At 40.5% G+C, this 25,823-nt stretch overlaps 3 protein-coding genes across 3 annotated transcripts in view; 1 reads left to right on the top strand and 2 right to left on the bottom strand.

Annotated features, from left to right (window-relative positions):
• Window positions 1-274: 274 nt before the first annotated feature.
• LOC120530534 (transcription factor HES-5-like) lies at window positions 275-1,708 on the bottom strand. Its single transcript, XM_039754961.1, has 2 exons — window positions 1,371-1,708; window positions 275-1,248 (listed from the first exon to the last, which is right to left on the bottom strand). The coding sequence occupies exons 1-2, from the start codon at window positions 1,431-1,433 to the stop codon at window positions 856-858; spliced, it is 456 nt and encodes a 151-aa protein (XP_039610895.1). The 5' UTR covers window positions 1,434-1,708; the 3' UTR covers window positions 275-855.
• Window positions 1,709-14,537: 12,829 nt separating this feature from the next.
• LOC120530533 (transcription factor HES-5-like) lies at window positions 14,538-15,693 on the top strand. The gene is made up of 2 exons (XM_039754959.1): window positions 14,538-14,622; window positions 14,740-15,693. The coding sequence occupies exons 1-2, from the start codon at window positions 14,566-14,568 to the stop codon at window positions 15,130-15,132; spliced, it is 450 nt and encodes a 149-aa protein (XP_039610893.1). The 5' UTR covers window positions 14,538-14,565; the 3' UTR covers window positions 15,133-15,693.
• A 1,686-nt stretch (window positions 15,694-17,379) lies between these two features.
• LOC120530624 (taste receptor type 1 member 1) overlaps window positions 17,380-25,823 on the bottom strand; it is a 44,204-nt gene continuing 35,760 nt past the window's right edge. The window contains exon 7 of the mRNA XM_039755045.1: window positions 17,380-18,465. Coding sequence (XP_039610979.1) covers window positions 17,534-18,465 — 932 coding nt within the window. The 3' untranslated portion in view covers window positions 17,380-17,533. The remainder of the gene's footprint in view (window positions 18,466-25,823) is intronic.

Below are 25,823 nucleotides of genomic sequence, written 5' to 3'. Positions count from 1 at the left end.
CCAAGCCTTACATACATACATTATATGGAATTGGAAGGTTGAATAAGAGATTGCTTAGAGCTGGATCTCTCTAAAAAGAAACAATTAAGTTGCATGGCCCCCTTTCTTTCAAAAGGTATGCATTATTAAATATGAAGGCTTAGATATTTAAAACCACCATTCTTTTGGATTTTGCAATAAACACACTCGTAGAGATTATTGGGTTAAACACCAAATGACTCTTAACCTTTTGGAAGAGATTAATGTTAAAAAAATATTGAATACACAGACTGAGTATCATCTGAATAGATTTATTACAAGAATATTATAAAACAATATTTCACAAACTGCTAGCCTTTCCAAAAAATGGAAAAATATTCAGTAATCACTAAGATTTACTGTGCGCCAGATCCCCAGCATAGCTATGTGCCTGGTTTTCACCTTTGGCTTTGCAAAACAGGTCCCATTGGAACAAAACTTTAACTATTCCTCTAATATTTTATTACTAGGCCAATCATATTTGAGGCCATCGCCTTTACAAAAGACAACAGTTATTCTTTAAAATAAAGTCACCTAACTTTCTTCATAAAGAGTCCACATTTTGGAGAGCTTTTCTCCTACTAAAGTCCAAATCTTATCTGCTCATGGCAGAATGCAAATAATGATACAAAGCAGAAAAAGTATAGCTATAAGTAACAGTTATCATGCCACTTCACTGAAGCGAAATTATAAAAAAAGCACTTGGATGCCTTCTAAAAAGTAATATCACAGGACAATGTCCATCTGATCAACAGGAAGGCCACCAAGACTTTGCAAATAAGCAGTCCTTCAGATGTTGCTCTGTAGCAATAGTGTTCTCGGTTTATGTACTTTTCTTTAGAGACTCTGCCAGGGTCTCCACAGCGTGGTGGGCACCTCAGAAGGCTTCTGTTTGTGGACGGTATACACAGCTGGGCAGCTGGGTGTATCATCAATTTTGGGGCTTCCGTTAAAATGCCTGATCAGTCGAGCTCCTGCCTCTTTATGAGGAGCACACAGCGACAAGAACTGCAGGGTCTCCTGCAGACATCTGGAGTAGCCCCTATCATAGTCCACCTGTGGCCTCATCTGCTGCTTCAGGAAATTCACGGTCATCTCCAGAACATCAGCCTTCTCGAGCTTCGAGTTGGGTTCGTTTTTCTGGAACTCCTTCTCTAGCAGAGACTTTAGCTGCTCGATGCTGCTGTTGATGCGATCTCTTCGCATCTTCTCTACCAGAGGTTTCCTCAGCTAAAAAATACAAACAGTAAGTGCGATTAGTCAGCTGAACATAAAGTGGCACTTGCATAACTAATGTAAACAGCATTGCATTAATTCATAGTCAGAGAATTCACCGTGTAGAAAATACTTACTTTGTTTTTTTCTTTATTTGTCATCTGAAGATTATATTCGTGGTTGAAGTTGCAAGGTGCCATTGTGTCTTGATTGTTTCAGGAATTGCTTTCTCTGAGAGCGAGAGCGGCTTCTGAGGAGGGCAGCGCTCCGACGGTATTTATAGAGCTCAATTTACATTAGAATGCATGAGTCTTCAGCTTAGTTAGGTTTCCCACACTCGAAAGCCAATCAGAGATTGCCTCGAGACAAAAGAAAAAAGATAAACGACTGCATGGTTAAGTGATTGCGCGCTGTCTGTTAAGAAGAACGTCCCGAACAAAAGAGACAGCGTGATCTCAACTTTATAACCTGGGAAAGTTCCTCCCACAATGAAACCGGCTTATCTTCCCGTGTTAATATCGCACACTTCAGATAGTTGAGCAGATAAGAGCACATGCGCACAAACAAGCACGAGATTCAGCTGCTGGCAATAAGGCTGCTGCGATATTCATCATTTTCGCGGACGCGTGCGTTTCTTAAACTGAGACCAATATAACAGTTTGGAGTCGTAAAAAGTTATCGGAGCCCAATGTGGTCAAACGCATGTGAACAGTACATTTAAAAATAAAATGCATACCTAATCAGAAAAAAACGAATTAAAAAATAGCATGAATTAAATATTCTATATTGGTATACACAGTCCAATTTTCACTAAAATACCAATTGAAATGGCTCGGTTCAGAGTAGCACGCAGTCAAGTCATTTCTACATTAGAATCACTTTCAATTTTATTATAATTATCAATATTAAAACGACATAAAAAGGATTTTGGAACTTGTGTTTTAGTTTTTGCAGTTGAAATGCATTTGTTCATTGATTAGAAAACGCGCACAGAAACCTGCCGGAGTAATTTCTCTTCGACAAAATCTTGAATGAGAAGCTCGTTCCGTGGCATTGTAAGTTACTTGAAGATTAATTTAATGAATTGGCTGTTTGGGACGAAATATGTATTTCAGTATTGACACTTCATAAAGAGAGGGCAAACCTAAAACCGTTTAAATAATCTGGGAGGGCTAGGTTGCACGCATATGGCAATTACTATTCTAATGGAGTTGTCTATTAATGGAAATAAATAAAGAAAGAAAAAGTTTATTGCTTAGATGCCCGGTTACTTTGTTTGAGAGGTGTAGCCTGCAACGTGGGATGTCTCTGTTAAGTTTAAAAGACTTGTTATTTGTTTACAAGGTTCACACGACCCTAAGGGGACAAGCTGCTCTCCTTGTTTTAAGCTTTTTCTTTTCCTGTAATGCATACCTTCGCTAACAGGCACACACACCCTCGATTTAGCAGACAGATGTCCCCATTGGGAATGTCACGTTAAAAGGCAACTGTCAAGCTCTCATACAAAAGGCACACGTCTTTTGTTGCGGCTTCCTGAGAAAAGCGGATAATGAATGGGTGAGAAGTGTGTGAAAGTAGGCATGCCTACAACTCACACGTCCCCAGGTCGTGAGTACACACTTCGCAAGGCGCTGTTTGTGTGACGTGGAGATCTGAGAGCCTGCGAATTCACCGCCCAAAGCAAACATGACGAAACCGGTCCTTTGCACATAATCAATAGCACGACATTGTCCCTTTAAAGACCCCCCTTTTTTATGTTAAAAACGAGTTAGGACATGAATCGGACTTTGTGACGGATTCAGAGTTGGCGCCTTCTTCTCGCTTGCTGGCGCAGTGATCTGTGCTGACTTTAAGCCAGAAGACGTCATTAGCGCCGCGTATATTCTTAATATTACTTTAGTAAACCCGCAGTTCATAGTTGCAGAGGCTCATCTCGGGCACACTGGGTACAGTGCAGGTGCAGATACACCAAGAACAAGGAGCCTGCCCTTCACAGCGGGCACACACACCCACTCAGGACTAATATGGAGTCACTGATTGAATCTGCCTTTGTGTCTTTGAGGATGTGGGAGGAAAACTGGAATGCCCGCATGAAGACTCACGTATACACGAGGAACACGTGCAAACTAAAGAAAACAATCCTTTTCATTATAAAATTGTTTTTAAAAAGTCTTCTCTCTTCGAGTAAAGCATTTTTGCGGCTTACGTGCATGTTCCTTTAATTTGACTTGCTAATTGCTAGCTTTTTGCGCTCCTCTGAATTAACTTTTCCCAAGTCCAAGGGAACGATGACTCCGACCAACAACATGGGCACCACTAACGTCCATCGGGTTTAAACTTCTCTTCTCCAAGTTTACGATCGAGAGAAGTATGAGTCAATCAATACCTGCCAACAATAACGCATACATAGGATGGTGTCTTTAAACTGGCAGGACTGAGTGTGTGCCTGTACCTTCTGATTTTATTTTCAGACTGACACTGTTGTTGTTGGTTTCTGGGGACTCCAGCATGTCACTTAATAATGTAGGTTACCTAAAGCAGCATGTGTCTCACTCTTAAAAATGAAGGTGTCAGAGTGGTCTTTCAGAGGGATGAAATAGTAGGAGAAACATTTTGACTCCCCCCAAAAAATCTACATGAAGGTTCCAGAAGGAACACTTGAAATCCATTATTAGATCTGTAACAGGTTCCATAAATAACCAATAATAGATGATAACAGATTTGTGAAAAGCCTGTGGGTTAAAAAGTTTACAATAAGAAAGATTAAGTTCAAGTTTTCTTGATCTGCTAGTATCCATACATCACCTATAGATTAAATATTGAGGTTGAGTCCACATTAGAAACCTTTCTGAAGCCCAAATAACCAATTTCATACTCAATAAACTCTTCCAAAAGTGAAATGGTTCTTTGTCAAGCAATTGTTCTAGGAGCAGGGCAGCCTTAACGTATGGGCACAATGGGCACTGGCCAGGGGCCCCAGGAGCAGAGGGGCCCACAATGTTTCTGGTGCCTATGTATGTTTCTGTTTTGCTATCAAAACAGGGGCCCCAGTGGACTGCTTTGCCCAGGGAGCTTATGATGATGTTAAGACGGCCCGGTCTAGAAGGAACCACGCCATCTAGCAAAGTGCCATTTTAGAACCATTATTGATAAGAGAGTATATTGTTAAAACCTTTAAGCTTAAATGTATCTTAGCATTGTGAATTTTGTTTAGAATTTGATATTCTGTGATCACCTAGTCAAATAGGTAGACAATATATATGAAGTATTTCAGTAAATCGTGACCACATTTAAAACGAACAGTAACTGTACAGGTTTAAGTGCATTAAATGTGAGTTCAGGCTGTTCTTTTGCTGCCCAACACATGGCTACATCTGCCCGTGCTACTAATGACCTTTAAATATTCTATAGAAGACATGGTTCACTTCTGTTACTTCTGGAGTCAAAGGCTACAATAAATCTCCAGGCCATTGTGAAACAATTAATGCTGGTAGCCCCTGTACATTTTTTCTTTGACCATTGCTTTTTCCTGAAATCCTAACACTCAGAACTACTTCTTGGCTGACTGCCATATGTACCCAACTAAATGCAGTGGTCCTCCTGTGGTATTAATTGTATATGAAAGAAGTTTCTCTGGTAACAAAATATAAATTAAATACAAATTTCAATGACCTGTAAGGAAGGAAGTGCATTTCAGAGTGAATCATATGGACCCATGTAAAGAAAAGAAATTACGAAAGATGAATAAAAAAGAAATAAGATATATTATATTATATTATATTATATTATATTATATTATAGTGTTAGGCACCATAGGCCTTTTACTTCTTACTAATCAAAACAGCTAGTGAAGTTGTTTGATCATTCATGGCATTGTGTCCCTTGTAGTTCAACAATCCATTTTGGTGCCCATCCCAGCAGCATTTGGCACAAGGCTGGAACCAATCATTCACATATTTAGGATGCAGAAGTTGAATCATCCATCCATTCATTCATTATCTAACCCGCTATATCCTAACTACAGGGTCACGGGAGTCTGCAGGAGCCAATTCCAGCCAACACATGGGCGCAAAACAGGAAACAAACCCTGTGCGGGGTGCCACACACACACACTAGAATCACCAATGCACCTAACCTGCATGTCTTTGGACTGTGGGAGGAAACCCACACAGACACGGGGAGAACATGCAAACTCCACGCAGGGAGGACCCGGGAAGCAAACCCAGGTCTCCTAACTGCGAGGCAACAGTGCTATGCACTGCACCACCGTGTTGCCCGAGTTGAATCAGATATCAGGAAAAACTCATACAAATATGAAGAGAACATGCCAGCTCCGTTCAGCCAGCAAACAAATGTGAGACTTCAACTCAGGGTAGTGGATATTGTAGCGCCCTTGTCAGGAGAATATTCTGCTGGTAGCAGCACAAGGGTGGCTAATGCTGGTTTATATTTTAACAAGATTGTATTCATGGGTGATATCAGCTGAATGTTTAGTTGTTATATCACCTCAATATCTCTATCTTTTCACTATGCAATATGGGAAAGAGCATCATTCATTTGTATCAAACAAAACTGATTGCATACAGTTACTACAGGCTTAGTGTGAGTTTTTTTTTTTTGTAAATATTTTAGGATTACTTTACATTAATTTCAAAATACTGAAGCAAGGCCTACAACTGAAACTATCAAGTATGGCTATTTAACAGTTTTCAGACCTCTACATTTGTTTTAAAGGTAATACTAAAATCCTTTTCTTGAGATATAAACTTGTGAATGGCTTTGTTCCCCATTACTTTACAGACCATATTTTTACCTATACTCCAGAGTTTGAAATGTGATCATTAAATGTAGTTCTCCATAAAATTCCCAGTATAAATGTTTAAAAATGTATGTCTTTAATAGAACTTTTCATGGTGAGGCCCCCAATACAATGAACTTCTTACTATTACAGGTGTCCAGTCTGACTCGGGGTTTTCATTATGGCTGAAGACCTTTACTACAGAACGCTCATGTTAGAGCTGCTATGCGAAAGGACATGTATTCTTTCACACTGTCACTGTGGTCCTGCTGAATATGGCAGATTGTGAATGTGAGGCTGACCTTTCTTCTGTTCTGCCAGAATTAGAGATTATGGCCATTTACTTGAATGTTACAATAAAAAGCTTTAAGAGTCTAATGTGCAAACCAAACACTTTCTAGACACAATGACATATTGCATAATGTTTTACTGACACAACCTTCACAGTTATGAGGAGATGAAGTCAATGCCAGTAACGTCAGGCACAAGATGAAAACTGACACTGCAGGAGTCCATTTCAGGGTACACTAACTCTCTTAGCAAAATGGAACATAATAATAAAAGTACAAACTTCTTAAAGACCCCATGCCTCGTCTAGGATTTGAACCCCAAACACTACACAATCTCTGTTGTGATTTACTGAATATAATTATGTTTTATTTAAACTTGTGTTTTATTAAAATTATACATTTGCACCACACTCAACTTGAAAATGGTTAGTGTGTAATATAAAAATGAACTGATTTACTGATGGAGCAAAGAAAAGCTATGGATAATGATTTTGACCTGAAACCACAAAAAAAGGCCATTTTGTGGGCTAAGGCAAAAATCACTCACAATTCCTGTGAAAAGCAAAAAATGTTATTGTAGTTCAATATGATTCATAATAATAATCACAATAATAAGAGATGTAAGAAACAGTCTGAATGTAAATAAATTCAGAAGAAGTTAATGAGAAAATTAACTGAATGATAAGGCTTCACCAATTCTGGGACAGACTACCAAACAAGCCTCTGTCTGTTTAGCTAGTAATGTACACTCCAATTTCCTGAAGCCCTGAAATAGTACCAAGACCACCAGCCTTTCATTGTCAGAAATACTGACAAGTGAATAAAACTGTAATGCGTTTCACTCAGGAGCAAACAAGAGCTTAGTTACTGAAGTAGACAGTTTGTGCCAAACGCCAACAGAGCTCCTCATTGCAGAAGATACATTTCAATCTGTAATGCACTCTCTGATATGAATTTCCAGTATTTGGTTGTAGGAAACTGAAGTCTAGACATATTCAAGGTGGAAGCAAAAATCCTTAAAGTATTGATCTGCACAAACGCCCCTTCAGTAAGTACTGTATACAGAGTGGCACAGTATGTTTGAATTTGATTTTAATAAGTAGTTCTCCAAAGGAAAGCAACACTATAAATTTAATAACTCTTTAAGGTATTAAGTTGTTTATTCTTAATAATAAACCTATATAAACCTATCCAGCTATTTCTTGCACATTTTAATATTTTGACACACTCTGATACAAAATACTGTGTGAAAGCTGGCCCGGACACACACAGACGGACATCTTAAGTTCACCCAACACACCGTTTATTTACAATATTTACAAGTTTGTAGTGCATCAACCCCAGTGCCTCTTGCACCGATTCCCCCAAAGTCCAGGGCTCACAGTCTCTGTGCCTTCTCTTCCTGGTCGCCTCCAGTCCTCTCCCCAGCTCTGTCTCGCTACCTACCGACATCCACCAATGACTGGAGGGAGGCGGCCCCTCTTAAGGGAACCCGGATGGGTTTCAGCTGCTTCCCGGCAATTAGAGTTGGCCACACCCCTGTGTGGCAGAAGTGCCGGCTGCGCACCCGGAAGCCGTCCGGGTGTCCCCTGTCGTCTTCCCCGGGATAAATAGGCACTGGGGCGCCGCCTGGCGGTGGCCACGGGTCCCTACAGGGCTGGGCTTCCAAGCCCCCTACCCGAGGCCTCCTGCACAACCAGGACGGACGCCCCCTCGCGGTCTGGAGGAGGCAGAAGCCCTCCTCTTGTCCTCCTGGGCGTCCACAACTGTTAAGTCTAAAATCTGAAAATACAATCATTTCAGTAATGCAAGTTTGTTCAAATATTTTTAACAAAGTTTAAGTACCACTTGAAACATTCTGATGATCTAAGCTTATGTAGCACCTTTACCAACAACCATATTGTAGCTTTACATTTAATTTTATTTGACTTTGATATGTATTGTCTGTAATTAATTCCAAAAATATAATGGTTTGAATTTTGTGGAAAATGTTTAACAAAGTATAAAGAATACTATAAACACCTGCAACATCTATGTTCAAGAAGTTTTCACACTTTTTTTAAGTCAATTTATTAAGAATTTCAAAAACAAATTACCTTACTTTTCTACATAGTCACCTTCATTTCTGATGCAATGTTCCCAAAGTTTTACCAACTTTTGAATGCCTAATTACTGCTCCTCCTGCCTTCACATTTCCAATGAAAATATGAAAGTGTGGAAACATTTTGAACATCCCATCTACTTAGATAGATAGATAGATAGATAGATAGATAGATAGATAGATAGATAGATAGATAGATAGATAGATAGATAGATAGATAGATATGCACACACACTTTTTTCTTTAAAATTTTTAATTTTTTTTTTCTTAGAAAACTTCTGACTATAGTTACATTTATAGTGAAGCATTATACAGACCTATAACACTTCGCTGGTTTGTATAAAGGAGTCCAGTAGCGTTTCTTGACACACTTCTGCTGAACGAATTGTTGGCTGAAAGCTCTCTGTGTTAATGTGTCAGAGAGAGGATGTGCAGCATTGTTCATAATGGCACTCAGTTTTGTTTTAATTCTATACTTTCCTACTACCTCCAGGGGGCCCTATAACTGAGCTTGCCCTTGTAATTAGCTTGTTAATTTAGTGGGTCTCTCTTGAAGTGATGTTACCAGTCCAGCACACCACGATGTAGAAAGTCACACTGGCCATCACAGATGTGGAAAGATCAGCCTTGACACAGGACACAGGAGTCAAAAACACATACGTTTATTGTTCTTCTACAGCACCACACAATGCACAAACCCACAATAAACTCGCTCCTTTCTTTTCTTCTCTCTTTCTTCACTGCTGCCTCCACTACTCTCTTGCAAGCTCTGTTCTCTGCCTCCCGACTCTGAGTTTCTGAATGGAGTGAGGCAGCCTTTTTATACTGCACCAGAAACCGCTCCATGTGCTCCCTGATCATCTTCCAGCAGCACTTCCAGGTGGGGCAGAAGTGCTGCATAGGAACCCAGATCCTCTTCTGGCGGAAGTGCAGCAGACCAAGGCTCCGGAGCTGTCCAGGCGTCCCCTGTTGGTGGCCACAGGCCCCAGCAGGGTTGATCTTCCAAGCTCCAAACCCATGGCCCCGATGCAAACCAAGGGGGCTGCCCTCTCGTTTCCCAAGGGAGGTACTGCTCTTGGCATGTCTTCTCCCCTGGTCCTCTACTCAGAAGGGCGTCCTGACCGGGCAAAGCCCCCAGCTGTCTGTCACAACAGAGTTATAGAAGATGTGAAGGATGTCACCTCCCACATTAAAGGAACACAGTCTCCATTTCTTATATTGCCCCCCTTTGTTATGAGACCAGTCCTACCTGTCATTGATGTGGACCCCAAGTACTTTTAGGAGTTGATGACCCCTACATCCACTCTTTTAATAGTGTCCTAACATAGTGGCTCTTTATTGTAGCAAGAGTCAATAATCAGTTCCTTAGTTTTGCTGATGTTAAGTTGCAAACAGTTCTTTCTGCACCTGACTCCTATACTTTGTTTCACCCTCCCCATCTGAAAATTTTTGGCAATGTCACAACCTGGTGGCTGGGGCCTATTCCAGCTTGCACTGGGCACAAGGCAGAAACAAACCATGGACAAGGTGCCAGTCCTTTGTAGGGTGAACACACCCACACATGCACTAGGGCCAATTTAGCATCACCAGTTCACCTGTGTCTTTGGAAGAGGGAGCCAGAGGAAACCCACCCAGGGTGAACATGCACAATCCAAAATCAGAATAATCTAAAGTAACAAGATTCTGAAAGCAATGACTGCTGTAACCTGTGCTTTCATCCGTCTACAGCTTTGAGGCTTTCAATCCAAATAAATTTGGGTTGCTAACACTCAGAACAAGAAATGTATTGTCATAATTGAAAAGCATAAGCAAAATAAAGGACAAAGTCGAATTAAGTTTACTCAACACTGTAACACTTGTAGTCCTCCTAACTATGCAGAGTCAAATGCACTACTCTGAAGATTTCAAAGTAAACTAATTTGATTTGCAGTGTATTAGAACAGATTATTTTTAAAATTGGTACAAACTTAAGATAGGCATCTAAATATAATTGGGTGCTTTTTTCACTTGTAAAACTAGTAAAGAAATACAATATGTATATCCTTCTTAAGAGGTGCTTAATGGCATTGTTCAAAGTTTAGTGACTGCTATAAACTCTGTGGTTACATAGCATCTGGAATTACTTTCGAAGAATTCGACATTTTTTTCCGCTTGCTTTAGTCCTTATAAAGAATCATTTTTAGAACACACGTATGAATGTCAAGATCTGTTTAAAGGTCTGTCACAACCCCTGAGCCGTGCACTTACAGTGATGCCGAGATTTGAATTAAGCCGCACGCTCGTCCAACACAGCAGACACGGGTCGGGGTGGGGGTGGGGGTGGGGTCGGGGGTGGGGGCGGTGGGTCCATCGGCTTTGGCAAAAGCGCACTTGGAGGGCTCAGAACCTGGAAGAGCTCATTTTCCCGCCAAAGCCATGGTTGTGAATGGGCAGATCGTGAGAGCCAAGAATGTAATTGAGCACAAACATTAAAGTTCATTCTCACTCTCTCTCTCTTTCTCCTTTTCTGCGTTCCCCGAGGACCACCTGCTCACCCGTTCAAGAGTCCTTAGCGCTGCAGGCTGCTATGAGCGTGAAGGCGTAGGCTCCATTGTCACTTGGGTAGCACTTCATTGGAGGGCCACTGTGGGAATCTCTCAAAGAGCAGAGACCCACACGCATACAGGCAGAGGTTCCTCTGGGAGATAAAAGAGGATGCCCTCCACTCTGTCCTCGCGGCCCCATGAAGTCACCACAAAGACTGAGGTCGCCGTGGGAGCGTTTTGATGTTGTTTTCGACTGTTGGGTCTACTCAGAGAAGCGATTTAGAAAACGAAATTGAATAGCGAGTGTTCCTCAGAAGTCCCCGCGTTCCGTTTGAAGCACTCGATTAGAAGACACCTTGTGTCACATCCGTTAACATATACAAACGAGGATGAGACTATACTGTTGTCAGCATAGATTCATGATAAATTTAGTTTCATATTTGAATGTTATTCTGTATTTTATGTCATATCGGTGCATTTTTTTGTAGAAAGTTTCATAACAGCTAATGGGCCGTGTCGAAAATTAATAGGTCCATTAAAATGATCGAATGGTTAGAAAAAACATCTGTCATCAAAACATCTTATGATATGGGGTCTGTTGGTCGCGGAAGCATCTGGATCAAGACAATAAAAAAAAATTGGGACGGGACGCCAGTCAATTGGTGGGTACAGTCGGCAGATTAAATGACAAAGAATGAAAAAAACACGTCATCGCTATCATACGATTACCTGTACCTGCGACATCAGGGAACAAGATGTTTTTTATAGTTTGCCAATGTGCTAAAGAGCTAAATTGTGAATTTTCAAGTGATTCATAGATATATAGATCGAGCATAACGAGTGTGTATGTATTTATACATATAATGGCCTTATTCACCCTGGAGGACAGCAGTTCCCAAATACCTCTAAACAATCGCCTCTGCCCACAGAAAGCGCAGCTGGCTTCTGCCCGTGGAACAGATGCATTCTTCAAACAAGAATCCTGGAGCCCGGGCTCGTTTAATTTTCCCACACTCCTTGCATTCAGCTCGCGCACAAAAGAAGCGTGTCGTTTTCAATGCCTCATTAGCGATGCCTTTCTATTTAGCGGCCGATTCCCAGCGGACCATCTGGACGTGAGCCGCGTCACCACAAGTCCTGTCGACTGTTACCAATTGGAAGTGAGTCTCCCGTCCGGCTCCTGTGTGTGCTGATGATGCAGGAGCCAGAGACTGGAAACGCCACCAAGCACTTCAGATTCTGCTATTAAATAGTTTTTTAATTAGCTAAACAATAGGCTAGTTACTGGTAACTAATTAAAAGGCTACTCAATGTGGCGCATCTCTTATCTGCACTCGCTAATGTTCCTTGCCTTGAAAAGCGCAGTTAACAGCCAGACCGTCAAATGCAGATATGCCATTTTGTGAATTCTTGAAATATGCTTAATAATCTTTATAAGCTTTCGCTTTCTGCTTTCAACATTTTATCACAATGGGCGATGAGTGATAGTTAATACTTTAAATTAAATTAACTCATAGTTTGAAACGGTTTTCACAGTGGAACTGGAGGCGAGCATGCGGGTTGACACGAGCGTTCAAGCATTCTGAAAGATTTTCAGCGCGCATGACTGTTTGGATTCAAAGTTATGAATTAAAATTAAGTGTAGTTGTTTTGCATAATAAGAAGCGCAATTACGCACATCTGCCCGCACCCAGCATTTCAATGACCGATTCTTTAACGTGCAGATTCATATGGCAAAATAATATTGATTGTAGCTTTTTTAAAATTTTCTGCATATAATACATTGTCGTTAAAATTAATAAGGTAGAAAATTGCTGGGTTTGAATACATACGCACGAAAAACTCCTTTAATGTTTCTACGCTCTGTTTCTCGTTTTTGTTGATTATACATTTAGTATTTATTATTATGCGGTGTTTTTAATTTGATTTTATGGAAGTATATCGGTATGATTTAATTCAGGCTAACTGAAACAGGATGCTAGGAAAGAAAAGCGGCTCGTATGTGTTCATTCATTTGTTTTTCTCCTTTACTGTCACGTGCTAAAGGACTCTGCTGGAGTTTTACTAATGGCCAATGACTAAAACTGTTTCACATATACAGTTTATATAGCGCATTTAACATTGCTCTATGCCCTCGTAATATTTTATACTTTCGTTTTTTGGTTTTCACACCTGATTTAAACAATTTAGTTTGTGAGTTTCACTAAATGACTTTCCATTAAGCGAAGTAGGTGTGCATACGAAAGTAAATTTGTAATTGAAATTATACTGGTAGATTTGACTTTAAAGCTCTCTGAAAAATATTAACGGATTGTAATAAACAGGTTGTTCGGTTATTTTACAAAACAAAAAGCATCCGCGTTTAAGTTATTTTTTAGTTCGACTTTTGAAAATAAATGTCTTTTAATAATATTTATTTAAGTCATTGCACTATCTAAGGTGTGGCGTAGTGGTTAAGGCTCTGGACTGCAACCCGAGAGGTTGTGGGTTCAAATCCTGCTAGTGTGTGACCTTGAGAAAGTCAGTTCACCCACCAGTGTTCTAACTGGAAAAAAAAGAGATGTGACTAAGTGTATATATATCTCAAATGCTCTAAGTCTCTTTGGATAAAGGCGTCAGCCAAATAAATAAAAGCTTAAAGTATAATTGCTCATTTTAAATGTGTGTTTACAGACATAGAATGGTGACCTATTTTAGTATTGCTTGCGCCACAATGCAATTTGCAATGAACGATGATAAGAATTAATCCTGCAAGTCACGGAGGTGTAGAATGATAAATAGCTTATTGATCTGATCTGTACCTGAACAAATTTTTATCAAAAATAAACTCATATATATGTCAGCCATAAATTCCCGTTCCAAAGCCTGAATAAAAGACATGCGACAATGTCTCGAATTTTTGAATGGTGAAGTATATGAATCTGAAAATTGTATCCACCTCTGCATTACCTCAGTACAGAGTTACAGGGAGCAAGAAACCCGGCAAGAAGGCAAGCTGCACACACCAGAGCTCACTCCGAGCAAACGTCGCATTTTATTTTCAAGTTTATAATGCTTCAGATTGTTATATTTCATTCATGTGTATTTTAAAGCATCGCTTGGGGAAGGTGAATAAAAGAGCGTTTGATCTCTTTAGCGGGAAAAGGCTCAGCGCCTTCTTCAAATCCTCTTAGGACTGGAGGTTAGGCTGCACATTTTCAGGTCTTTTCAAGTGGACTAGAACTTTTGTATTTTTTCCCGCCTTTACTGCTGTTTTGATAAAAGCGGCACAAGGGCAGGAGTACTGTCACAGGTAGGGGGCGGTTAATGGGCAAATTCCTTTTTTTTTTTCTTTACCATTTTCCCACATTCTGCCAGCCAGTTCCACGGGCGCCCGGCATTGTGCGCGCTGTGTCCTCCACCTGTTCATCTGGAAAACGGTTATTATCCCGAGGCAATGTGTGTCAATTGAGCGTGAAGTTTGGCCCATTGTTTCTCCGGAGCCGCTGATTGGTCGGATAGTGTGGGAAACCTCTGTAATCCGGAGACTCACACCCCCCGCAGCTCGTGCGCAGTATAAATAAGGCTGGCGGCGAGCTGCTGTAGTTTAACTAACTGCGTCTGCCTACTTAAGAAGCAATGGCTCCTGTCAACGTACTGAACAGCTATACGCTAAGCGCTAAGGACAAGATAAAAGTAAGTGTGACAATCGACACATGGACGAGAGATAAATGCCCCATGGCCAGCTTAATTATTAATAGTATTATTATTTTGTTATATGAAATTTAATATTCTTCTTCTTTTCCTGTACAGCTCAGAAAGCCCGTGGTGGAGAAAATGCGCAGAGATCGTATTAACAACAGCATCGAGCAGCTCAAGAGGCTCTTGGAGCCCCAGTTCAAGAGGCAGCAGGCCACCTCGAAACTGGAGAAGGCCGACATCCTGGAGATGGCCGTGTGCTACCTGAGAGAGAGCAGCCTGGAGGCGTCGCCGCGACCAGAACATCTTCAGCAGGGCTATAGCGAGGGCTTCGCCAAGTGCCTGCAAGAGACTCTGCGCTTCCTCTCTTTTCATGACCCGATGAAATCATCCCAAGTGAAACTGCTTACTCACTTCCAGAAAGCCGAACCCAACAACCTGCCGGTCCCAAGCATCCACAAGAGCGACGTGCGGGAGAATGGCGGCTCCATCTGGAGGCCGTGGTGAATCCTCGGTCTGGACACTTGTTTTGGTTCAAATCAGAGGATGGAGTGACTTTACTTTTTGCGACAGTCAGAATATGTCCTCTTTGAGTAGGAAATGTTAATTCCCAATATTATTGTTCGGCAATATTTGCCCCGGTTGTTCAGTAGGAGGAATGTTTCCTTAGCATTGCCTTTTAGGCTCTGTGCCAGACGTTCGATAGCGAATGTTAATTAGTTGTAATGCTGTGCTGATGGAGTTTTATAAAGTCCTGGGGCACTGTTGGTGGGGAACTAAAATATGGAGGTCGGTTGGGTATTTAGCTTCCTTCATTTTGAAGAGAAAGTTTTACATATTGTAAAAATTGGTGTCTATAATATTTATAGAAAGTGTTGTTGCCAAATGCAAATTCCCTGCATCTTCCCCTATTCTCCCCTCAACATCTGTATGATGCATATTGAGATTGCATTGAATAATCTAAATATTACCTTTTGTAAGGTTTATTGTTGTATAAATTTCTTGGAATTTGCTGAACGTACGTTTTATAAACCCATATACAGCAATTTTAATAAACAATCTATTTTACATATTTGTTTGGGGTATTTCTTGAAACTGCTACCAAAGAGATAATACACCAGCAACTGGAAAAGTGTACCTGATTTGGAGTGTTTATAACATGGAGTGGTGTGTTTAATCTGTAAACCTGGGGACGGGTAATGGACAGTGTTAGAAGTGCAACTGTTTATGTTTTGTAAAATAGAAAGGCTGACCACAGCTCATCACTTCATTCAGTTGATCACATCAACAATATGTGTGTGTGTGTTTTTAATTGAAATACTTTCTAGCCTGAACTCCACTAATTATATCAGTCTTTATTTTAAACTCAGAGTACCAAGTCAAGGTGTTTTGCTCAACAGATAAATAGAATACATAAAATGCATTGCATGTGTATGAACATTTATAACAAATTAACATGTATAAAACAAGTCTGTAACCATAAAACACACAAAAGAACTACCTTAGAGTTCAGGGCAAAAGAATCAAATGAAGCATATTCAAAATTCAATCAATGTCATTACAGTGCCTCAGGTGCCACTTTATCAATTACTCTTTCTCTCTACCAGCTTAAGTAAGGTGAGGTTTTCAAAAGGTGGGCTGTTGAGGAGATGTTACTAATGCTCCTAAATAAACTTTTACCTGAATTACGTTGTACGATGGTGCAGCTGATGGGATGGCATGGTGGCACAGTTGTCAGTGCTGCTGCTTAGGATTTGGGTTGAATCATAGAAGCCACGGGTGTTTACTGCAGCCAATCCTTCCATCAGATACTAAATCCTGACTTTATTTGAGCATCTATTGAAACAACTGAAACAATAACAGCAGTGTATACTTCATCTTCAATAGAACGCTCAGGTGTGACTAAAACTGAATGAACTGCTTCTTTGCAGGTCGCCTTGTTCTTTGGTTTTCTGTCTTCTATTCAGTAACTTAAATGATGAAGTTAGGGAAGTTTATCAAGCAAGATGGAATTAAAAGACATGAAGTTCCCCCAGGTGGGCACAAGTTAGTAGTGATGCTGCTGTCTCCTGGTTTCAAATCCTGGCCAGGTCACCAGGATGTGTCTTTTTCATGTCCTCCTTGATTGTGTGTGAGTTTTCCTCCCATTTCTTAAAAATGCATGGTTTATGTTAGCAGCACAAGTGCCCTGTGATTACAGTGGGTTCTGCTTGAAGCTGCCAGGTTAGGATTTGACCTATCACTACCCTAAAATAATATGAAATGATTTGGTAACCTGCTGGGTGGATAATATCATTCAGTCTAGCAACATAGGAAGTCAATCTGTGCATCATGTGCCTGTCCTAATTAACACTACACCAGTCTAGTTTTCCATTCGTGTTACAAGTATGTCATTTTGGTCGTTTATTGATGCACTGATGTTAAAGATTTCTGGTTCTAGGTCTTTAGTTCTTGTAGAGTGGAACCCTTTAGATGGTATTAAAACCCAGTTTTCCACAAATTTTATGCCCAAAATACATTTTTTAGTAGTAGGCCACAATGACTGGAACTCCTGCGTACTGTCAGACTATTTCAGGGAAAATATTTCATTCATAACACACCTGTGCAACACTACTGTTACAAACAGTAATTAATAAACATTTAATAACAAAACAATGATTAATATTGATTAAACATTTAATAACATTAATAAACAGTTCATATAAATTGCAGGAATCCTTCCAGATTCCAGGATAATTCCAGGATCTGATAACATTTTCAAGGCTCCCCCAAAGCACGAGGTAAGATGAGTGGTTCTGGTTTGCTTCTGGCTCTCATGTGAGTGATGAGTGGGACTTGTGCAGGGTTTGAACTGGCAGGCCGACTAAGATTTCATTCCTGTTGCTTGCACACTTCCAGAGTGCTGATATTAGTAGTCGCTCTTCTTTGTGGTGTACATCTGAATGCAGTTCTGGAAATGTGCTGCAGTATTCATGTGAGGTTTCAGCAGGATGATGTAGCACTTTGGGGTGAAGTAACCTCCAAGAATGCCCAGTACACTAGCCAGAGTTGCGGTGATGTTCACTGCATTGATATACTTTCCCTGGTACACACTGCTTGTTGTAAAGAAAGCGAGCCAGGAGAGCAAGTAGATGAGCAGGCTGAAGGTGATACACTTGGCTTCATTGTAGTTGGCAGGGAGATCTTTGCCAATGTAACTTAAAGCAAAGCATATGCAGCTGAGAAGGGCCACAAAGGAAAGCTCCACAATGGTCACTGGTGACTGACTCCCACTGCACTCCAGCACAATCTTATCTGGAAATTTGGAGTACTCCTCAATAGGTAATGGGTGGTCTAGAAGAACATGCAGAATGCAGATGAAGAGCTCAGTAAATGATGAGATGAGGATAAACATCTGGGGGCCATTGTTCTTTGCCCACCACTCATACGCCTTGGGAAAATTGGAGGACATCTTAAAGATACACACAATTTGAAAGGCCCGCACAGCAATGCAGGACAGGCACACTGTGACGCTGATGCAAAATACGGAGTACTGAAGAATACAGGAAATGTGAGATGGCAGTCCAAGATGAAAGTAGATACTGCTGCAGGCGCTGGCCAGTGAAGCCAGCATGACCAGGCATGTCCTGCCTCCTGCCGAACGAACCACTGGAGTGTCCAGATGGCGCAGGAAGACAGCTGCCACAGCTGCTATCAGAAGTATGGTCAGTGCTGCGATGACAAGAAGGAGCACGGCTAAGCTGTCAGACATTTCCAGGTATTCCAAGGTACGGGCAAAGCAGGTCTGGCTGGCAGCTGGTGACCACTGCCACTTCTGGCAGGGCTCACAGACATAAAGATCTGAAAGAATTGAAAGGTTTGCATTATGACAAGCATTAGAGTGTAATGAATACAGCAGTGTCCTTCTGGTCACTGACACGGACTGCGGAAGAGAAAGATTTGAAACCCATCCTGCCTCTGGCCAGCTGGTCATTTGTGCTCTCTTGATAGTTCTAGAAGTTATTTGGGATGACAGTCACTTCAAAAGGTGCTATATGAATAAAGATCAGTAAAGCAAAATAGAGGAATGCTTTTTAAAAGACCTTTATGTTAATTGTTTAAAATAAATTTGATCATTACCAACAATGACAAAACATTTTATTAATTAAAATATGAATTCATTAATTTATATTAGCTAACGTGAAAACATTAAAGAAAAGAACATTAAATAACACAGTAATTTGCACATTGTTTAAACCAGTTTTTGAGGCCTACCTCTGAATTATTGGCTAAAGGACAGGAGGCCATTCACACACTGGGCCAGTTTAAGGCCACTTACATAATAGTGTCTCTTTATTATTCTTGGCATTTTTAATACATGGCATGAAGGTGCAGTTGTTACCACTGCTACCTGACTGATAAAACAACCTGGGTTTAAATCCCATGCCCAGTTGTTGGCAGTGTGAACTTTGCACATTCTTCCCACACAGCATCCTGTGAGCTTTTTCTCTGGGTTCTCTTACAGTACATCCCAAAGATGTGTAGCTTAGGACAACTGGTGGCCATTACTTGGCTCCAGTGGGACTATGGCAATGAGTTCCTCAAAGTGAACTGACGTCCTATTCAGTGTTGATTTCCACCTTCAGCCCAGTGATATCAATATAGACACCAGCCCCCAGTGGTTTTGATGAAGCAGGTTTAATACGCATGCATTATTATACAGTGCCGCAGCAGTTAGTGTTGCTGTCTCTCATCTCCAGAATGCTGGGTCCAGTCCCACCCTGGTCGCTGTGGGCTTTGGATGTTCTCTGCTTTATTCCTCTCACATCTCAAAGAGTAGCATGTTAGGTTACGTCATGTCATTTTCTAACCCATTTAATCCAAACCAGGAGACTGCAGCTTATCCCAGCTAGTATAGGGCAGGGGCACAAGACAGGAACAAACCCTGGACATGGTGCCAGTACATTGCAGGGCGAACACATACATACACACACACACACACACTAGGGACAATTTAACATTACCAACTCACCTAACGTGCATGTCTTTGGAGAATGGGAGGAAACTGGAGCACCTGGAGAACCCCACAAAGACATAGGCAGAACATGCAAACTCCACACAAGGAGCACCTGAGACACAAGCCATCGTCTCCTTACTGCAAGACAGCAGAATTATCACTGTTGCACTGGACAGCCTTTGTTAGGTTAAGTTCCAATTGTAAACTTTCCTAATACGTGTATGTGTGCCCTGAAATGAAATCGTGTCCCTGGGTCGGTCACAACTTTGTACCGGTGTTTCCATCAGCTCACCTTCATCCTGAACTGGAATTGTGGTTTAGAAACTACATGGATGGAGGAGGAGGAGAAGGAGAGAAAATAGTTAAAAGTTCAAGAGTCCTGGTCAGTAATATGTCTGAGTGGAGTTTGTATGGTCTCCCTAATTCTGTAAATACAGAATATTTTCTGTAATCTCAGACTGGCAACTCTAAATCAAAACATGTCTGTGGGTGCTTTGCTGACCTGCCACCTTATCCTGAGCTGATTAATAGCTTGATACTGCTGGAATGGGCCCCAGCTCCCACAAGTCTAAAATGGATTAAGAGTGGTCAATAATGGGTGGCTTAGTGGAATGTCAGAGCTACAGTAACCAGAGTTTGATTCCTGCGGGTGAAATCTCTGTCTTTGCATGTTCTCCCAGTTTCCAAGTACTTATAAAACAGACAGGTGGGATGACAACAAGAGGGTGGCAGTTACTGATTCCAATGCTTAGCTATAGCTGCTGGGTGTTGTATGATGCCTTATATCTTGAGTTTGCATATTCCCTAAAACAGATCACGTGTTTTCTATGTGTTTGTAATAAACACATCATTATACTGCCATTCTGGATATGTTAAGGTGTTTACAAGGACAAAATCATGATACAATTGTTTCCATATTTCTATAGTTAAAGCATTACAAGCTATGTGACAGTGGGGCAGAGTGCCCAGAGCTTGGATTGAACAGGCATCTTTGTGTTTCTTTACTCCAATGTCCTAACCACTAAGCCATGCTGTTTGGCTGTGAGTTTAAATGCTGGACTGCAGTGCTTGCAATATAAGACACTATGTAAAACAAATTGTTGGCCATTTTCCTGAAAGCTTCAGTAAAACTTTAACTTTCCAGATAATCAATTTTTACTGAATCAGTATAACGTTAAAAAGCTTCTACAAAGAGAATTTAAAATGTCACGCTCTAATTTGCTGGTGCCTGGAGTGCAGTGTAACTGCCATCAAAGGCTTATTTAGGTTTGTCGCTCCTACGCTTTGAAGTTTTCTGCTAAATTGGCTGGTGGCGCACCGTGAGCGGTCGCATTCATCTCATGTCATCTCATCTCTTTCTCACTTAATGCCATCACAGCAGATCTGAGCACAAGGAAGCGACCCCTGACTGGGTATCAGTCCAGCCCATTAACACATCCAAATCACTCACATTTTCTTCACTGCATTTCAGTGAGCTGTACCTGTCACAATAAGCGGAGTTTAAGGGATATGCCCCCCAAACGGAAGCACTATATGCAACTAAAAGACATCCCCAATAAAGCGTTGTTTAATTTCTCAAGAGTTTACTTTTTATTATTTAAGGTTACATGTTATGTAAATAGGTTGATAAGCAACGAATATGATCACTCAATTCATACTACCTCAGCAGCACTGACAAGTCGCCTGTCCATAAAACAAACAGAAACCATTCTGTCCTACTACGGATACGCTCTTGTTTCAAATTCACCTGAGAGTGGTCACTTCAACTTGCATATCTTGGCTTCAGTATCACCTTCTTTTAGTTGTCACATCAGCCCCTCATAAAGCAGCGCGTTTTTGTGTCCGCGTCCGCGTGAACGTGCCGTCTGTACAAGTAGCGGTGTGGCGGTCTGAGCAAACCTGTTACGCGTGACGTCACACACACTCCACAGTGACAAAACCTTTAATAAACAACAAATGTCCGTTTGATGAAGTAAACAACAAATCAAAGGCGCTTCAACTTTCCATCAATCCATCCGCATCATAACCCAGAGCAGGAACGCACATTCTTAGTAAAGGTGCCAACGTGGTTCTTCAGAGCGACGATACGCAAAGGGGGAATTTTTTTTTTCCCAAAAGTACAATCCACATGAACATTCCAGGCATATATTTTGTTAAGATTAGTAACAAGTTCAGATACCTTGCATGAACAGAGGATGACAGATTTGTTAAATACCAACAGGGTTCTCTTCAGGCAAAGTTCAGGTTTTCTTAATTTGTAAGTATCTTGCTAGAAAGCCTAATATATATTAAAGATTGTCGTTTTTTTCCACATATATGGAACCTGTTCAAAGCCCAAAGAATCAATGTCATATGCAAAGGATCCTTCAAGAATAAAATCATTGTTTTGCCAAGTAATGGTTCTACGAGGAACCATACACTCCAGGAAAGTAAGAGTGCAGGAAGCTGAACGGGGCAAGGCAGGAACAATCCCTGGACAGGACGCCAGGCCATCGCTGGATGAACACACGCACACACACACACACACACACACAGTTATCCCGGAACACTTACATATTATGCAATGCATATCTAACTTTATAACAACAATAAGAGGACACAAATAATTATGCAATTTCACTATCGCTAACGTAAATTCTACTTTTTCAGATTTTTAAACCTGTAATTGTAAGGTTGTAGGTTATTTTGTAACTTTTTATTACGAGTAAATTATGATGTGTGACTTGAAATGTAATGTAAATATGTAGCAGTACGGGTGTGACTCTAAAAAAACCCAATTATTTTAATTATCAATTATTAATTAATTGTAATATTTATATTATAATATTATCTTTTTTTTCTGCCCACCAACCCCTATTTCAAACTCCGCCCATTCCTGTCTCTACCACCGCTAATTTGAATCAGCTCATCTGTACCGTCAATCAGAGCACATCATTTTTACCTTTATAGATCTTCTTATTGTTTCTTTATATTATATCATGTGTTCGGTAATCTTGCTATTTCGAAGTGTATTATTGTTTGGTTTGTAATTGCCTTGTGATGGCGTCCTATTAAAATTACGGATGGACTGGTTTTCGTATGATCTTGTTTTATTGGCTGCTTATGATCGGCTGTTTGCTGTGTATGGTCTGTCATATTTATATTTCTAATGACATAGACGCAATTCCGTACACAGATTCCTAAAAGAGATACGAAAGCCATAAATTCAAATAAACTGATCTAAATTATCCCTGCGTTACACATTTTTGAAACTAATGAATGAATAGCGGCCTTCAATTATTTTTGAAAAAAGGGCTCTTGGCTCCCCCTAGTGGTTATAGTTATGTGTGCAGCAATCCACATTTAAGACTTCGCAAGCGTTTTCATTTAGTAAGCGGGAGAAGGTGCAAGAGGCGTGCAGATAAAGTGCGCTCAGCCAGACAGCCACTTTCGGACACGCTTATTAAATGTGAAGTTGTCAGACACACCTCCGCAGTTACCCATAATGAGCCAATTCAGTTTCCAATAAACCTGACTTGTATGTTAAGAAAAAAAAAAGATGTATTTAACATGTTAAAGCACGAATTTGCGTTGGGTGGTGTATTCGTTTCGAAGCAATAGGAAGTCTCCAGTTCACATCACCCCATAAAAGAGAGTCCACGTGATCTCAAAAAGATCATGGGAACTCCATTAAGAAATCAGTTTTAATCGGGTGTCAGCGTGCTAAGAGGCTACGACGCTACTCGCTGTACCATGCAGCCCCACAGCAGAAACTGGTTTTCCAAATCTGGCCACTAGGGGGCGTCACAGACCGCCAAACCTCAGACACAATTGCACCAAGCGCAGTCCAAGTTCAAACAAATTCTTTTATTAAATATTTTAACAAGTCTCACAACAATCAACTCTTTCTTTCTTTCTTTCTTTCTTTCTTTCTTTCTTTCTTTCTTTCTTTCTTTCTTTTATTTTACTTTTCTTACTCTTTCACACCTACAGGCAAGTGTTGTCCTCTTCCCCCGAGACTTCCCTAATGATATGAAGTGATTTTTTTTAATGCAGGACAAAGAAGTACTTCCGGTATCAGGACACTGTACGTAAGGAGCACTTCTGGATCTGGCAGATGTCCCACAAAGTAGGGACAATCATTCCCTTCAGCTTACCCTGATGGCATCCACAGAACCAAGCAGAGCTGCCCAATGGGTCCTGCAGGTGTGTGAATGGATACTCCGGTCCAGGAATGCTGCCACCTAGAATAGCAGGGGAGCAGATAGTCTTGAAAGGTTGTCTCCCAACGTCCATCCTTTACACTACCCTAGTAAAGATCTTCAGTTCAATTCCAACAGAATGCCAATCCACCTATTCCTCCTCCTTCTATGCTGGTAAGCCATGCTACCCTCCTGGCTTAGACATTGCATACAATACATCTGACCACCCATATGTTGGCCTCCCAGCCAGGTAAGGTAATGGGGTTCATTCCAGCCAGGGCACCAGTCCATCTCGACTGTCCATCACACAAGGTGTTGTCCTTCAGTTAACCGTATGTGGTGACACAACATATATAAATATACGCCATCAAGGATTTGTTTCTGCCTTTGAAATACCCTCCATATCGCAATGACCCTTGGATTAACAGTTTTTGAATATTATATTGTGCCAAATATACACTTCCTTTCCTCTTTGATGCTCAGATACAGAATTTCTGTATCATAAGTGGGATTCTTCTCTGATTTCCTTTAAGATTCGTCTTTCATGAGCTTATAACTCCTTTGGTTTGCTATTATTTACCTTATTGATGATGTAGATCTGCTTTTTTCTTTATCTCTTTACTCATCCATTAGGTTTTCACTTGCTATTTTGCTATTTATTTTTGGAAAACATGTTTCCTGCATTACTTGAAATATACACTTAAATCTCCCTGGTTTTTTTTTAGCAGATTTTATAGCTGAGCATTTACCCAATATTGTTTTGAGAGCTTTGTCTTACTATTTGAAATTAGAGTTTTTAAGTTTTACTTTACTTTTCATGTTCATTTTCACATACAACTGTGGGGATTAGTGGCTTCATATATTAGTATCGCATGCCACTTTAGATTTTCGTTTGGATTATTAAAAATTTAATTGGCTTCCCCTCCTGCTTGTGATATCAGCCATCGATTACATCTAATTCTTTCACTCCCTCACTGTACAGAGTTGGATTAACCATTAAGTAAAATAAGCACATGCTTAGGGTATCAAGGGAATGGGGGCACGTTATAGCGTAATGAAAATTGCATAATTAGATGTGGACCACCCTATATATATATATATATATATATATATATATCCTTCTATATAAAAGTGGTCAGGATTGTCCCTCAGTCCCGTGAGTGCTACGCAGGCGCGGAGTTTCACACACGCCCCGTCCATTTTGCAATGCACGATGGGATTTGTAGTTTTGTTTTTCCAGGTAAAAGATGATTTTCTACTCCAGGCTGTGCGATATCTTCTTATTCTTTCTTACTATATAAAAGCGGTCGGGATTGTCCTTCCGTCCCGTGAGTGGAAAGTGTAGCGGTATTCCGCTTATCACAGACTTACTACTTGCAGCTTACGGTACGAAGGGACATGATGTGAGTAGAGTTCTGGTGCTCCCATCGTTCCCTTATTTTTGTGCGCGATGCGCTGGAAAAATAGACAAAATTATGTCTCTGGAAATAATTAATGTTGATGGAGTACAAATGCCTCACCGCGTAGTAAATATCAGGGGGGTTCAAAAGGGCGACCTCAATATAGAAAAAAAGTTTAAATTTCATCACAAAAATAACAGAAACTACGAGTATTAAAGTAATACCGCTCAAATGCAATATAACCAAATTAATGAGTTTGTACAAAATATCAAATTGATCTACATATTGAATTGCTTTAAGAAGTGGTCAACTTTAAAGTCGGTCGCCTTAAAAGGCAGGTGAGCCTAGTATATATATATATATATATATATATATATATATATATATATAAACTGCTCAAAAAAATTAAAGGAACACTTTGACAACACATCAGAGTTCAATGGGAAAAAAATCTTGCTGGATATCCATACTGATATGAACTGGGTAATGTGTTAGGAATGAAAGGATGCCACATCGTTTGATGGAAATGGAAATGATCAACCTACAGAGGGCTGAATTCAAAGACACCCAAAAATCAAAGTGAAAAAATGATGTGGCAGGCTAGTCCATTTTGCCGAAATT

This window comes from Polypterus senegalus, chromosome 6 (genome assembly GCF_016835505.1).
Source record: "Polypterus senegalus isolate Bchr_013 chromosome 6, ASM1683550v1, whole genome shotgun sequence".
Classification (NCBI taxonomy): Eukaryota; Metazoa; Chordata; class Cladistia; order Polypteriformes; family Polypteridae; genus Polypterus; species Polypterus senegalus.
The sequence above is the reverse complement of the archived record's forward strand: the minus strand, read 5'-3'. Positions and strand labels throughout refer to the sequence as shown.

Bases quoted from the DNA above. Each gene is read 5' to 3' on its own strand.
- LOC120530534 (XM_039754961.1), bottom strand. From the start codon at position 1,433: ATGGCACCTTGCAACTTCAACCACGAATATAATCTTCAGATGACAAAT. The intron at 1,249-1,370 runs GTAAGTATTTTC...TGTATTTTTTAG, and splicing joins CAAATAAAGAAAAAAACAAA to CTGAGGAAACCTCTGGTAGA.
- LOC120530533 (XM_039754959.1), top strand. From the start codon at position 14,566: ATGGCTCCTGTCAACGTACTGAACAGCTATACGCTAAGCGCTAAGGAC. The intron at 14,623-14,739 runs GTAAGTGTGACA...TTTCCTGTACAG, and splicing joins GCGCTAAGGACAAGATAAAA to CTCAGAAAGCCCGTGGTGGA.